At 42.8% G+C, this 14,437-nt stretch overlaps 3 protein-coding genes across 3 annotated transcripts; all 3 read right to left on the reverse strand.

Moving 5' to 3' along the window:
* Nucleotides 1-4,369, reverse strand: ddx47 (DEAD (Asp-Glu-Ala-Asp) box polypeptide 47). The gene is made up of 12 exons (XM_028987063.1): nucleotides 4,194-4,369; nucleotides 3,864-3,957; nucleotides 2,837-3,025; nucleotides 2,570-2,641; nucleotides 2,375-2,493; nucleotides 1,877-1,948; nucleotides 1,632-1,748; nucleotides 1,245-1,391; nucleotides 1,025-1,162; nucleotides 849-919; nucleotides 642-771; nucleotides 1-417 (listed from the first exon to the last, which is right to left on the reverse strand). The coding sequence occupies exons 1-12, from the start codon at nucleotides 4,347-4,349 to the stop codon at nucleotides 250-252; spliced, it is 1,473 nt and encodes a 490-aa protein (XP_028842896.1). The 5' UTR covers nucleotides 4,350-4,369; the 3' UTR covers nucleotides 1-249.
* A 129-nt stretch (nucleotides 4,370-4,498) lies between these two features.
* On the reverse strand, nucleotides 4,499-10,091 carry wbp11 (WW domain binding protein 11). The gene is made up of 12 exons (XM_028987039.1): nucleotides 9,887-10,091; nucleotides 9,371-9,456; nucleotides 9,220-9,251; nucleotides 9,041-9,134; nucleotides 8,752-8,948; nucleotides 8,518-8,651; nucleotides 8,112-8,272; nucleotides 7,760-7,975; nucleotides 6,316-6,438; nucleotides 5,944-6,225; nucleotides 5,665-5,850; nucleotides 4,499-5,497 (listed from the first exon to the last, which is right to left on the reverse strand). The coding sequence occupies exons 2-12, from the start codon at nucleotides 9,432-9,434 to the stop codon at nucleotides 4,860-4,862; spliced, it is 2,127 nt and encodes a 708-aa protein (XP_028842872.1). The 5' UTR covers nucleotides 9,435-9,456; nucleotides 9,887-10,091; the 3' UTR covers nucleotides 4,499-4,859.
* A 963-nt stretch (nucleotides 10,092-11,054) lies between these two features.
* On the reverse strand, nucleotides 11,055-12,849 carry LOC114794544 (osteocalcin-like). The gene is made up of 4 exons (XM_028987175.1): nucleotides 12,697-12,849; nucleotides 12,532-12,579; nucleotides 12,244-12,340; nucleotides 11,055-11,381 (listed from the first exon to the last, which is right to left on the reverse strand). The coding sequence occupies exons 1-4, from the start codon at nucleotides 12,752-12,754 to the stop codon at nucleotides 11,279-11,281; spliced, it is 306 nt and encodes a 101-aa protein (XP_028843008.1). The 5' UTR covers nucleotides 12,755-12,849; the 3' UTR covers nucleotides 11,055-11,278.
* Between the last annotated feature and the right edge of the window lie 1,588 nt (nucleotides 12,850-14,437).

Consider the following 14,437-nt stretch of genomic DNA (forward strand, 5'->3'; position numbering starts at 1 on the left):
TACAGAGAGTGTTGCACTCATTTAATAATTGAAACGTAGTATTTTTAACACATTTATTGCAAAGTGTGGACTGTTCTTTTAGCCAATGTTGCGGAAACAGTGGGCCAGAGTATGTGTGTGTGTGTAGGAAAGGGACGTACAAAGCATTTCAAAAACTCTCAGATCATACACAAAAAGTTATTCTGTGTTTAAATTCGAGGACATTATATATGTACAACACTTATGAGGCAATTCGGTATAAATGAAGGTCTAGCGCCCCCTCTTGGCTCCTCCACCTCCTCGTCCTTTCCCCCTCCCTCCGCCGGTGAATTTCCCTCCCTTCACGTTTTTCCTGACGCCGCTGGACTGCTCGGTGTCGTCCCCTCTGTCATCTTCATCTCGTGGCCTTTTCCTCTTCTCTCCTTGCTCTTTCATCTCCTTTAAAAGTAAAAAAAAAAAAAAATCATTTATTACAAAAAAAAAAAAAATCATTAAGTAAACTCACAAAGACCAATCCTGGGCACACTTGGTTTAACTATTTGAAGAGCACATTATCAGTCTCATGCAAACTCTGGAACTGTCATGCTTGTATTGCGTAGCTGCAAATTTTGTACATGAACTAGCCTTCGCTGAACTTCTCAGTTCTAAAAAATGGAACTTACAATCCTGGCAAATCTCTGCGCCTCGCTCACACGCTCCACCAACATCATCACTTCTTCTTCTTGTGTTGGGAAGGCAGGCAGCTTCTTCCCAATGAGACTTTCTATTCGCTGGAAAAGCTCTACATCGTATCTAGAAAAGATTTCACACGTTAACTTAAAAAGTGAAAAACTGTCAATTCATCATTATGTCACAGGATAAAGACTCACTGTGTGACAAAAGTGATGGATTTTCCAGACCGCCCCGCCCTAGCAGTTCTTCCCACTCTGTGGATGTAGTCCTGTGAAAGGAGGTTTTAAGGAGGCAAACCATTAGAATCTCTCGAATCTTTCAAACATCTTTCGATGTAATAAATGTGCCCCCTGCATTTGTAGATCCCTTGTACCTTGGAGTGAGTCGGGATGTCGAAGTTTATGACACAGTCCACGTGTGGAATGTCCAACCCTCGTGATGCTACATCTGTGGCCAGAAGCACGGAGCGGGACTTGGACTTGAATTTATTCAGCGCTCCCAAACGTTTGTTCTGGAAGACAGAATACAGCATTAAACAGCAAAAGAAAAATGAGACTTATCGCAAGCCATGTGTGACTAATGCCATTATTTACCTGACTCATATGCCCATGCAGCGGTATAGCGGTGATCCCTAAGTTCCGCAGCATCAGCGCCACCCGCTGGGCATTGTTGCAGGTGCTGCAGAAGACCATGAAAGCGTTTCCAGCCAACTCATTCAGAATGGACACCAAGTAGCAGTCCTGAAAGAGAAAAGGCACAGGAATTAAATTTATATAAATGTATAAATCAAACAAATTAATCAATTGTTGGCAAAATATGCCACTAATTAACTGATGAACTGCCATAAAAGCTTGATGTAATACTTAAAACTGATCTGCCTAACTGAAATGTGGGTGCATTGCTTCGCCAGCCAACTTGTAAGCGTATAAACGTGTTGGCCAATGTCATGATTAAATCACACAGAGCACACTGCAGCTTACCTTATATTTGGCCGGTATGAATATGTAGTACTGCTGTAACTTGTCCACTGTTGCGTATTTAGTAGACACGGCACACTTGACTGGATCCTTCAGAGCTGCACGCTGCAGTTTCTGGACCTACAAAAGGCCATGAGCAATATCAAGGAAAAACTTGGTCTCACGCTGACCTCAGACACACATTAGAAATACATATGAACACATTTTCCAGAAACATTAATGTGCTCAGGTTCTGTACAGGACGGTACCTTTTTAGTCATGGTGGCAGAGAACAAAAATGTGCGTCTGTCCCTTGGAATGACCTTCAATATCTTATCAACCTGAGAGAGCAGAGCAAAAATGTTATAGAAAAGTGACAGTGGTTGCAGGAGCCTAGTGTGTATGAGCCAGCAGACCGCAAGGTCACAGGTTCAAACCCCACTTACTACCATTGTGTCCCTGAGCAAGAGACTTAACCCTCAGTTGGTCCAGGGTGAAAGTAACTGTAACAACTGAATGTAAATTGCTCTGGATAAGGTTGTCTGATAACGGCTGTGACTGTAAAGTGATTGTTTTACACAGCACACGGTGCACACAAGAAAATGTGTCCTCTGTCACCCATCATCCTCAGCGAGCAGTGTGTGGGGATGGTACCTTACTCAAGGGGACCTCAGTGGAACCTTGGCGGTTCAGGACTTTCAACATGCAACCCTTCGATTGCGAGTAAGTTTCCTGAAACTTCGAGGGTATTTTCATGAGGTGTTCACCTCAGACTCAAAATCCATGTTGAGAATACGGTCTGCCTCATCCATCACCAGAAACTTCAGAGCTCGCAGGTTGAAACCCTTTGTGTTTTCCAGGTGGTCTATCAACCTTCCTGGTGTGGCTGAAAAAGAGGAAAGAACTCTGTATTTTAGGACACATAAACCTTTCAAACAATACATACTGATAACTGTACTCACCGATTATAATATGGGGTTTCTTGGCCAGCACCAGAGACTGAGACATCATGTCAATGCCTCCAACAATGACAGCTACAGCAAACAGTTAGAGGCCAGCCAATTAATCAAAACAACAGACATACAAAAGAGCAATATTATTATTAGTTTATTGCACAAATGCTAAATATAGGTATGCCAATACATGTTATTTTCCAAATTCAACCTTGTGACAAAATAAATACTGATGAGGCAATAATATATGTGCAGATATTGCTCATCTGTGTTTACCTGTCTTGACACCTATGCTGGAGCCCAAGGCCTCAAATTGCTCAGCAATCTGGAAGGCCAATTCCCTGGTGGGCGTAAGTACCAGTGAGTGGAGCCTCTGTGCAGAAGACAGGAGTGACTGGAGGATGGGCAGTGCAAAGGCACCGGTCTTTCCCGAGCCCGTCTCTGCCAGGCCAATAACATCCCGTCCTGAGAAGAATGAGACAAGGAAAGGGCAAGCGTCTGTTTTTGTCATTGTGATACACAGCACATTTACATTTGTGGCATTTGGCAGACGGCCTTATCCATAGCGATTTACAACGTGCAATCAATGAAGTAATCGGTTCTGGTTCACTAGGGCTCAAACCATAAATAGAATCTTTTGATTCAATTTGTTGTAGTTTTTACTTGCATAAATCAGACTACAAGAAAGTTACAAGCATTCTCTAAAGAGGGTTGTCTTAAGCTGCCATTTGAAAATACTCAGCGACTTTGCTGTTCTGACCTCAAAATCATTCCACCACCTAGGGGCCAAGGCAGAGAAGAGTCTTGATGAATGTCTTCCTCGTACCTTCAACGGTGGAGGGACCAGGCGAGCAGTACTCTGCGGACTCTGAGGGAGGCTGGTGAAACCCCATGTTTGGTTTTGTAGGCCAGCATCAGTATTTGAATCTGATTTGGGCAGCTACTGGGAGCCATTAGCGGTGAGGTGGTGTGGGACAATTTGAGAAAGTTGTGCATTACAGCAAGGACAGCATACGGTGAACACAACAAAATATGCTTAACTCAACACCCTTAGTGAGCAGTGGGCAGCCATGAAAGCGCCCAGGGAGCACTGTGTGGGGACGGTACCCGGCTAAGTGGCACCTCAGTGGTACCTTGAGTGTTCAGGATTGGAACTCGCAACCCTCCAGTTACAAGTGTACTTCCTTACCCGTTCACAGGCATGATCATGCATGCACATCAGCTTTCATTGCTGCACTTTGTTGAATCTAGTTTCTTTGGACAACATATGTGAACATTTTTAACCAATGTTATGAGGTCTCACCTTGCAGAGCCACAGGTAAAGCTTCCACTTGGATCTTGGTCGGACTCTTCCATCCCAGCTGATCACAGGCTTCACACAACACTTCTGTTACCCCCTGTAACCACAGATCCATGTGTTACCAAACCTTACGCCCAGAGAGTCCACGTGATTCAATGGTGACGTCACAACAGCCGGTTTTCTGGCGAAGATAACTCTCTAAATAAACAACCGTTTCAATGCTGTTTTGTCAGCAATTACATAGCAGCCATAAACCGCTCGCAACATTGGAAAAAGTCTTAAGCCTAACATTAAAAACAGCATCGCGCACAGACGGAGATATTTTAAGATTACCAGCTCTTTGAACGTCTTTGACGGTTCTTCGATTTCGTCTCCATTGCGGTCCAGACTCTCTGTGGCGTTTTTGTCCGGTTCCTCCTCAACCTCACTTTCACTGTTTACCACATTTTTGCTGTTCGTCTCGTCAGTTTTCTCCGTTGCGTCTGCCATGCTTGCTCAGCCCCCGTGCTGATTTGGGGCTCAGCGCGCAGGACCGGAAATGACGGTACAGACAAACAGACTTGTGGGAAATGGTGTCTCCATACATGACGGCGTTTAATAAAAACCACCACAAGCAACATATTCTATGTTTCAAGTGTTTATTCAGTGTTTTGATGAGCACTTTCAACACTTTAACAAACTACATACATTACATCCCTCAACTTGAAACTCCCACAACTTTACTTAAACCAAACAGAAAAAAAATCAAATATATAAAAAAAAATGACATGGGCTAAAGAAATTCAAAGGACAAAACAAGAAAGTCTTGACTAGTCTTTCAGCGCTGTACAATTTAAAATGAAATCGGTCTTAGGTTGAAAGCTCTTTTGCCAGGGAGCTGCATTTGCTAAAACAGTTTTTGCAAAGTGACTTAAATGAACTTGAGTGCCATTACCTTGAACACTGTATCATTTAATCCCCAACTTCATGATAAGCATTTCTATTTTGATCACCCGAGCCTCAGAGGAGTCCTTCCATCTCTCTCATGAACGCCTCATACACCTGGTCCTTGGTTTTCATGTTAGGCTGGCTACCTTGGGCAGAAATCATCTGCATGGGGTTTGCAGAGGAGGTGGGTACCGACATCACCTGTTTCTGCACCAACCCTCCTGCAAACTCATCCCCTCTTCTGGCACCCTTTTCAAGCGGCCCTCCAACGGCTCCCTTGTCTCTTCGCACCCGGAGTGCTGTTGGAACAAAGCGTGTGACTTCGGTCTTGGGGTTGATGATCTGGGGTTTGGCTGAGATTGTGGCACCTCCAGCCCCAGCTGCTTGCCCTGCACCAACCCCCGCAGAGGTAAGGTTTGCACGCTTCTCAATGGTAGGTGCATGAGGATTGCCTGCAGCACTGGTGCCTGGAGGAGGCGGCATCTGCATGACACCGGGACGCATGGGCATAGGCATGGAGGGAGGAGGGAGCATAGAAGGAGCACTGGAGGCGTTCTGAGTGCCTTCAGGGGTTGAGGAGGTGGACTTCTGACGGTGGACAATGCTTGGAGGGGCACTGAGGACATTGGGATTGAGTGGAGGGGGAAAGAGAGAAAGGGGAGGGGCCATTGGGCGTGGAGGTCCTGCTCGGGGTAGTGGTGGTGGAATACCTGTTGAAAAAAGAAACGTATATGATACCAACATTCCTGTAATGCAATGAAACTGAACCAGCAATTAGGAGTCATGGTGGCTCAACAGATAACATGACATTTCACATTTATATTCTTCACCAAACAGTTATAAAATTTGTCAAGGACATCTGTCTCAAAACACAAACCTGGTGGGGCTGGTGGAGGGAGTCTCGGTGGTGGTCCCCTGGGTGGGGGACCTGGAGGCAGGCCGGGAGGAGGGCCAGGTGGGGGGCCCGGGGGACGACCCGGTGGTGGCCCAGGAGGAAGCATGCGCGGCATTGGCCCCCTCAGACCAGCTGGCATACCAGGGGGCCTCAGGAACGGGGGTGCCCCTGGACACATTTGAAAAGGTGACAAGATGGATTACATTACAATTCCGCAAAAAATTACATTATAATATATTTAAGACAGTCAGGCACTTTTACCTGGTGGTGGACCAGGAGGTGGGCCAGATGGTGGGCCTGGTGGCCTCATTGGAGGGGCTGGAGGGGGACCTAACGGTGGAGGCCCAGTGACTGGAGGAGCCTGCATGTGTGGAGGAGGCGGCTGCGCTCCCATCGGCGCTGAAGGAGGTGGCAGTCTGGCATTTGCCACTGGAAGAGCAGACTGGATGTCTCCAGGTGCAGACATGTCCTCTGTATCAGACTCCTCAGATTCTGAGTACTCTTCATCCTCCTCGTCTTCCTCTTCCTCTGGCACGGACTGACCTGGGGAAAAAAAAAAGAAAAAGATTATTAATATATTCTGTTGGTGGTTCTGATTTTTCTGTCACTGATTTGGAGACACCGTGAACTCACCAGCCATACGAAGCATCATTGCTTGCAGTGGTGTGATTGCCTTAGCCTTCTTCTTTACCAACCTCTTCTTCTTCTTCTCATGATGAGAGAGTGCCGGCATGTCTGCAAAACGAACACTACGTCCTGGGCAGAACAAAAATAAGAAAAAATTTAACTACATTATAATGGTTAAGAAGGGTCTTTGTAGAACTTGATTCAGTCATTAAAAGGTGACTTCTGAAGAGATGATTTGTTGATAATGCAGGTTTTTTTTATTTATGAAAGTGGAGTATATAGGAGTATATGCATATTCTGGTGAAGGGGGGAACCCCCCACCTTTTGTCCGAAAGCAGGCAGTATAATACAGTAATAATTAACCTTGCTTTAATTACTTTATTAATGAAATGAATGAAAAGTTAGACAACCCTATTTTTTCATGAACAAAATATAAAAGAATTCAATTAGCAAGAAGCGCTGCAAGTCAATTACAGTAAATTTCTCTCACACATTGAGAACTGCGGCTTTTACAATGTTGCAGCCAATTCATAAATTTCTATACATTTAACCTGGCCAGCACACTGTCTTCAGACAGGATAAGCACTCAGCGATCCATTGAGTTGTGTTAGACTGAGGACTGGGTTTGATTGCTGTGGTCTGATGTCTGAGTAAAAAACATAAGATGCATGCATATGGTCTCTGTTGTCTTTTTCCCCCACTCATTAATTCAGTCTACAACTCTACCCTCCACTCAGGAGTATACCCACATGAAAATTTCACTTTGTGAGATGAATTAACATGAATATGAGCTCATCTAGCCTGTCTACGGCCCTGCGGTGGTTAGAAATGGCGATATGTATAAAGCATGCTGTGGTCATTCTGCTTCGCCATTCAGAGAGCAACAGCTCAGGTGGTTTGATCTGGAATTCGGCCCCATAGGAAATCATAAGGGGAGATGTTTCTTATACTTTGTTTGCCCAGAGAATTTCACCAACCACACACATTGTGGTTGGTGAATGGTGTTGATGCAAATGCCTGCTCACTTCTATAGGCCTCTCTCCTCCTCATCCTGCCTCTACACACACTGAAATGTCATGTCCTGGGGAAATCTCATTGTGGGACTGGCTCAAAGTGGCCGTAATTCTGCACCATGGCTGATTTTCGGATCAGATATGGTATTGGGGGACCACTAAGACCTATATACAAGCCAAAAAAAAATAAAAAAATCATAATAGGGACCCTTAAAGCACTGATCTGAAAAAAGGTAGTTTGTATGTAGTTGTGGATATTACATTTAAGTTTTAAAAACCAACGGGGGACACCTGTGGCTTATGTAGGTACAATTTCTTTTTTATTTTAAAAATTAGTAGGAGCGGCTTACATAGGAACACACTCTTTAGTCTGGAATTTATGGTATATGTGTTCATAAACTGTATTATGAAGGAAAAATTCTAAGCCCCATTCTCACCTCTTTCTCGCTCATCCTCCCTATCTCTGTCGCGGTCATCATGCCGATCACTCCTCCGCCTCTCCTCACCAGTGATATCCCCCTCTCCATCACTGTCATCATCTGAGGCATCCTCATAGTCATCTCTGTCGTTTCCTTCTCCATCACTTTCACTCCCACTGTCCCTGACTCCTCCGGTGTCCATAGCTTCTGAGTCTGACAGCTGGTCAGCTTGATCTGTTTTTGTGTGGAGCAAAGACATTGCAAAAAAAAAAATATTAATAACCTACAACTATTGATATATATAACAAAAAAATGTTTTAATGTCAATTGAACTGCTCCCATAATCAGATCTGCACGGACTGTTGTGTACCTGAATCTCGTCTGTACTGCATGCCTCTACGTGAGTAAAGCTGAAGGACCTGTGGAGGTGGGGGTCCAGGAGGCGGACCTGGGGGTTTCTTGCCAGGTGGAAGCCGAGGCACGCCCGCAAGTGCAGCGGATGTAGGTGCTGCAGATGTGAAGGTGCCTTTGCTGAAATTAGAGATTTATGGAGTGTGTGATTTCTAGAAGTACTGCTAGTAATATCTGTGTGTTAACAGGTTTAATTAGGGAGAGGCGATTCACATTTTTCCTGACACAATAAACAGCTTTGCCTTTATGTCATATTCCATACAAAAAAATGCCCACGTCTTTCATGACATCTTTATCAAACTCGATGTCGTCCCTACAAACAATTATCCTATTACACACTGTTAAAGTACAAAAGAAAGGCTTACCCAAAAGAGGAACTCTTCTTGAGTATGGAAGGAGGCTGGGCACCAGGTAAGGGGATGTCCTGGATGTGAATGCTGGAGGGCGCGTGGGGCATCTCGGGTAAAGGGATGCTGTCTACTTCTACAGACTCTGCATTCTGTAACGGTGTGTGCAGAACACCATTTGGTTACCCCTCTGAGCTGCAAGGTGCTGGAAAAACATCCATCTGCATAGCATACAGCATAAAAGGCACAAACCTTCACAGAGTCGAAATAAAGAGAGAGCTGTCCACGTTTGGTCTCATAGTCCAGTTCCAGTTTTCGCAGCTCTTTGTAGGTTTCAGGGTTCTCTCTCTCATACAGACGCACTATGCGCTCAAACGTCTCTCTCAGTTTCTTCCTCTTATCACGAAGCACCTTCTCATTCAGCAGGGGCTGCTGCACTGGGTTGAACTCTGATTCCCACACAAAAATGCATGAGTCAGAGAGACCATGAGCTTCTATTGCACCATGCTCACACAGCCATCTATTACACTTTAAAGCTCACCCATCTCATCCAACTTCTCCATATCTCTGATGATCTGCCTGGGGTCCTTCATCTTCAGGACAGCTGCCCGCACCATCATTCTCTGCTTCTTGTTCTGTAACACAGCAGAGAGGGATCAGACGAAATGGCACAGAAAAGAGAATCTGTTTCACTTGTACTACACATGCAGACATGCATACCTTTTTAAGTTCCCGCTTTCGAGCCTCCTTTCCTGAAATGAAAGAAGAAAACGTTGACAGACCTGAACGTATTTACGGACCAAGTATTTAACTGATCACATTTATAGCTCTAAACAGAATAATGACAACAGCAAAAAAAACAGCAACTCACTGGCTTGATCAGTGGGATTCATGAATTTCCCACTCTTGGTGGATGAAGTGGAACGTCGCCCCATGGTGACAACAGGCTTCCTTTACCTGTAAGCAGACATTTTAAAGAGGAGAACTTAATAAATGATTTTGGTGCCAGGTTGCAGTAACTGCGCTAGAGGAACGAAAATCACTATCCTTTCTAGCTAAATATGGAAATTTAAGCATAGATAGTTAAAAAGAAATTAATATAGTTCATTATGCACCGATGAGTAAAAAAACGCAATTCAATGCCAGTCCCCCTCCGCGCAGGCTGCAGACGAAGCTACAGCTTGCAAAGGTGACCGAAAAAACTCGTTGCCCGAACAAGCTAAATACTATGGGTTTAGGGCAATAAACGCAGCCAGGTGTGCTTTATGCATCACGTCAGCTAAAACCCTCGATTCAAATACAAAGCAGTTCGCAAGACGACTGGTCGAAAACGCAGCACAGTCGTTAGCATTAGCTAGGCTAATGGAAAAAAAACTATCCAGCTTACCTCGCTGCGGAAGAAAACGGGTGCAAGTAAGGAGCCCTTCCGTCTGCTCCTACGCAAGAGGCGTAATTTATATTTCAATGCGCCCGATTCTTTCCGTGTTTATCTTTATGCAAGACCAAATGTAGCGTATACATGACAGATCTCATGGGCCGCCATTTTTGCCGCCATTGCCGGAAGTAGGGGGAAACGTGTTTCCGGTAGAGGGCGTCGTTTGTCACGTGGTGCTCCGATCAGAACTCATGAATATGGAAGTTTTTTTATGACCATAGTTTATTGTCAGCCTTTGACAAGGAGACACAGACACGATATTCAAGTCTAAATTAATATCCCATTTATAGGGAAAATAATGACATATTAGTGTATTCTTTTGTTCATTGCAAGAATCACACAGACAGCAAGACAGAAAATTATATACTTTAGAGAGAAAATTACAGATTTAATATTGTGGGTGTTGAGGTATATAAATAGAATGATGGGGACATTTTGTCTTGTAGTTTGATTTTTTTGGTCTGAGAGATAGAAGAAATGTGTACATTTTATGACTATGAGAATGAAATGGTTGCTGTGTATTTGAAAAATTAATGCATGCTGCTGTTTAATAGAATTCCTTCAATATTCTGTGTCATGTGATGTGGTATTTATTAACAAGTGGGCAACACACTCGCCTGTGAACTGGAAGATCTCAACATCACAGGTTTAAACCCCACTTAACCCCGTTGTGTCCCTGAGCAAGACATTTAGTGTCCGCAGGGGTACTGTCCCTGTAACTACTGATTGTGAGATGCACCAGATAAGGGTGTCTGCTAAATGCCATAAATGTAAATGTAGTTGTTTTGTAAGTCAGTGTCAGAATGTCATGTCTCTAAGACAATGTAAGTAGATGTGCATAACATGAAATGATTACTTATTTGACAAATTCATCACAATATGAGTTAATATGAATAAAATAGGAACCGCCAAGGTGTCACTGAGCAAAGCACCGTCTCCACACACTGCTCCCTGTGCGCCTGTCATGGCTGCCCACTGCTCACTAATGTGATGGTTAATCGCAGAGGACACATTTGTGTCACCGTGTGCTGTGCTGTAGTGTATCTCAATGATAATCACTACACCTTTATCACTACATGACTGAAAAGTTTTGCATCATTTGAAGAAAAAAACCTTTAAGTTTGTAATATTTTGTATTTTTATTGTTGCTTAACTAATATCTACTAACTGTCGACACACTCATAATTGTTAATAGCTTCATTTTGTAATTATAGCTTATTTTTTTTTACTTTTCAATGAACCTTCAGATTTGACACTTGCAAAATATCTATGCCCAACGTAATTTCTTTAAATGGATACAAGTTCCCTACAGGAATTGGCATAGATGGTAACGATGACAGACGTCTAATAAGGAATTGGTCCGTAGTAGGCAGTGTAGGCAGCGATGATTCCAGAGACGTCCATCATGTGTTCACAACCCAGGTCGGCCTCACACACTTCCCTCAGGCTGGAGGAAAAACACAAGGGAATCATTACAATGTCTCATTTTAATATTACATATAACACCCTGTGACAGAGCTAAGGCCTGTTACCAGTAACGACACTCTGAGCAGCCATGACATGGTAAGTATTGGTGGTTACCGGAACTATTGAACAATATGTTAGTTTTGTATTTAGACCGGCCAGCTAAAAACAAGCTGACATTGTTTAGTTCTAGTAAAGGAGTTTTAAAAGTTTCCTGAGTGCTGGGGAAGGGCGGGGCTAAGAAGGTACCAAGGTGGTGGTTATAGGTAAAGATTTAAAATGATTTAAAAATTAATGATTGTGCAATTCAAATGTTTATGTAAAAATGTAAATGTTTATTGTTTATATGTAAAATGTTTATTAGTTTATTATTTAATGAATGCAAAATATGCTTTATTATGAACTGTTTTAATGTTTGTGTAATTTATAAATGCTTTGGTCCAGGACCATAAAGCCTGGCTCAAGTTCATAGAGAGTATTGAGATGAAGATTGAGAAGAGAATTCGAAAAAAAGAAGAGAGAAAAGTGTTTTATTAGCAATTTTTAGAGGTTGACTAACATTTTATTATTTATATTTTAAATACTACATTTATTGAAGCTTTTTAAAATCTAATTAATAAACGGAGTCTGCCTTCGAACTGCAACCACTTTGTATATTCATCCCTGTCACCATCAACACTCAGCTGTCCTGCACAGGGGGGTCTTCATGGCCTTCCGCACACACCCCTTGCCATAAAATGGGACCAGATGTGGACATTACTGGTGCTGTGCACGGCAGTAGAAAGTGCAGTGGTTTTGAGGCAGACCCAAGCTGAGGGGCACAGACACCCCAAATTACTGCCTACCTCTCCAACTGTGCCACAGAGAGGTTGGTGGGGTCAGCAGGGGCAGCTCGCTTCTGCCGCATGATGATTGAGGCCAGGTCCTTCTTCACAAATACACCTTACAAATTCACAAATGCACAAATCTGAACACACATGACAATTTCACAGACAATTTCACAGTCGATGAATAGAAGCTGTAGTCACAGTATCATAAATAAATGAATGCATGCTCAATTATGTGAAAATTCCATAGTGTTCAACCACACAAAAATTTGTAGTGCTGCGTCTATATTATTATTCATAATGTACCCTGGTCACCATGGGAGTCTGACTTGGTGGCAGGGGAGTCAACTGCTCCTACAGAGAGAAGCAGCAGGTTTTTACACCATAACCATCCAGTATGTTCTATATAACATATGTCTGTTCAAAAATATAAATGCCTTTTAAAAATATATTTACACAGCCTTGACTTACCTTCACACAGACAAACGTAAGCAAAAGCACAGAGGATGAGGATGGTAAAAGTCTTCATTGTTCTCCCTGGTAGTCTAGTCTCAGTCTGGACAATCAACAGAGTTTGACCAGCAAATACGATGCACACACGCACACACAAAGAGTTTATAGTGTGGCTGCTGTGATTGCTTTGGTATATGATTGGTTGAGGAATGATATACACCCACATAGTGAAAAAAATTACCACTGGACACACACAAACACACACACAAATTTTGGATTTGGACAGTTACATCAACATTTTCAACATGCGAAAAATTTAAAATAGAAATATAAAGTACATTACATACCTAATAGGTTCTAAAAACTCAACGTGGAGACACTGAAAATCACATTACTTCTAAAAATGGAAAACATTGCAGTCAGCTGGACAGGATTTGGGGCAGTAATGGCCTAGCAGGTAAGGAAGCGGCCCTGTAATCAGAAGGTTGTGGGTTCGAATTCCGAACCGCCAAGGTGCCACTGAGCAAAGCACCGTCCCCACACACTGGCTGCCCACTGCTCACCAGGGGTGATCGGTTAAGAGCAGAGGACACATTTCGCTGTGCATTGAGGACACATTGCTGCAGTGTGAAGTTGACAATCACTTCCCTTTCACTTTTTTCTTTTTTTCAGGATGAGCGAATGTTCATGATATGCAGGAGATGCAGAATAGACATGCAGTTGCACCAGCTCGCCACACGAGGTCCGAATTTTACAACCTGCCCATGCGCCTCCACTTTTCGAACCTCAAAATATACCAACGGAGGGACATATGAAAGTAATTGAAGCATCAATGCAGCCGCCAGCATTCATTACATTGCACAATTTAATTAGAGAGTTTTCTTTCTCTGATGGCGCCGCAACCATTTCCTATAACAAGAAAAAGCAACCATGTAGTATTTACAAGCATTCAAAGAGTCTCATTAGCTTCATTACCAAGTGTATTTAAATATCTGTGCTGACTAAATTCACATACGTAATATATATATATATATTACGTATATATATATATATACACACACACACACACACACACACACACACACATATATATATACATATATATATATATTACAGATATGAATTTACATATGTGAATTAGTCATTACTCTTATTACTCTTAATTACACTTATATATATTATATATATATCCCTTTTAGATTATTAACCTTGAATAAAGGCTGAATGGAATATTTGCATTTATTCACAACTTATTTATAATGTCATTACCCATGTCTTGATATTTTTAGCCTCAAGAAAGCTAAAAAAAAGCAGAAAAATTGTGTCAAGGGAATGACTATTCAGTGTTTTCATTTTTATTTAACTTTTGTGACCCAGACACACGTCTTGAAGACGTCTCGAGAGCCCCTTAACAAGGTTTCCTGTACCTTTTTTTGGGTGAAGATTCTACAGCTTTTCACAGCAAAATCCCTGTCTCCTCGGCTTATAGCATATGTTGTATGGGATGCAAGCAATGATCTCTCTTCTGGTGTGTCTGGTTATTTCGGGCGTGACAGCGGCCTTGGCGAGATGCTGTGTAATTTCGCCGTCTGGTTTTGTGGTCTCATCGTGGAACCGTGGCAGCACAGTTCAAGAATATTTGTTACATACCAGAAGATTTCTTATTTCAGGATTTCTCTTTGCGCTTGGCCTACACAGTGTCCTTTTTCTTAAGAACTGGTTTTATTGCACAAGAAGATTTACACTCATGAGGAATTTT

This window comes from Denticeps clupeoides, chromosome 7 (genome assembly GCF_900700375.1).
Source record: "Denticeps clupeoides chromosome 7, fDenClu1.1, whole genome shotgun sequence".
Taxonomy (NCBI): domain Eukaryota; kingdom Metazoa; phylum Chordata; class Actinopteri; order Clupeiformes; family Denticipitidae; genus Denticeps; species Denticeps clupeoides.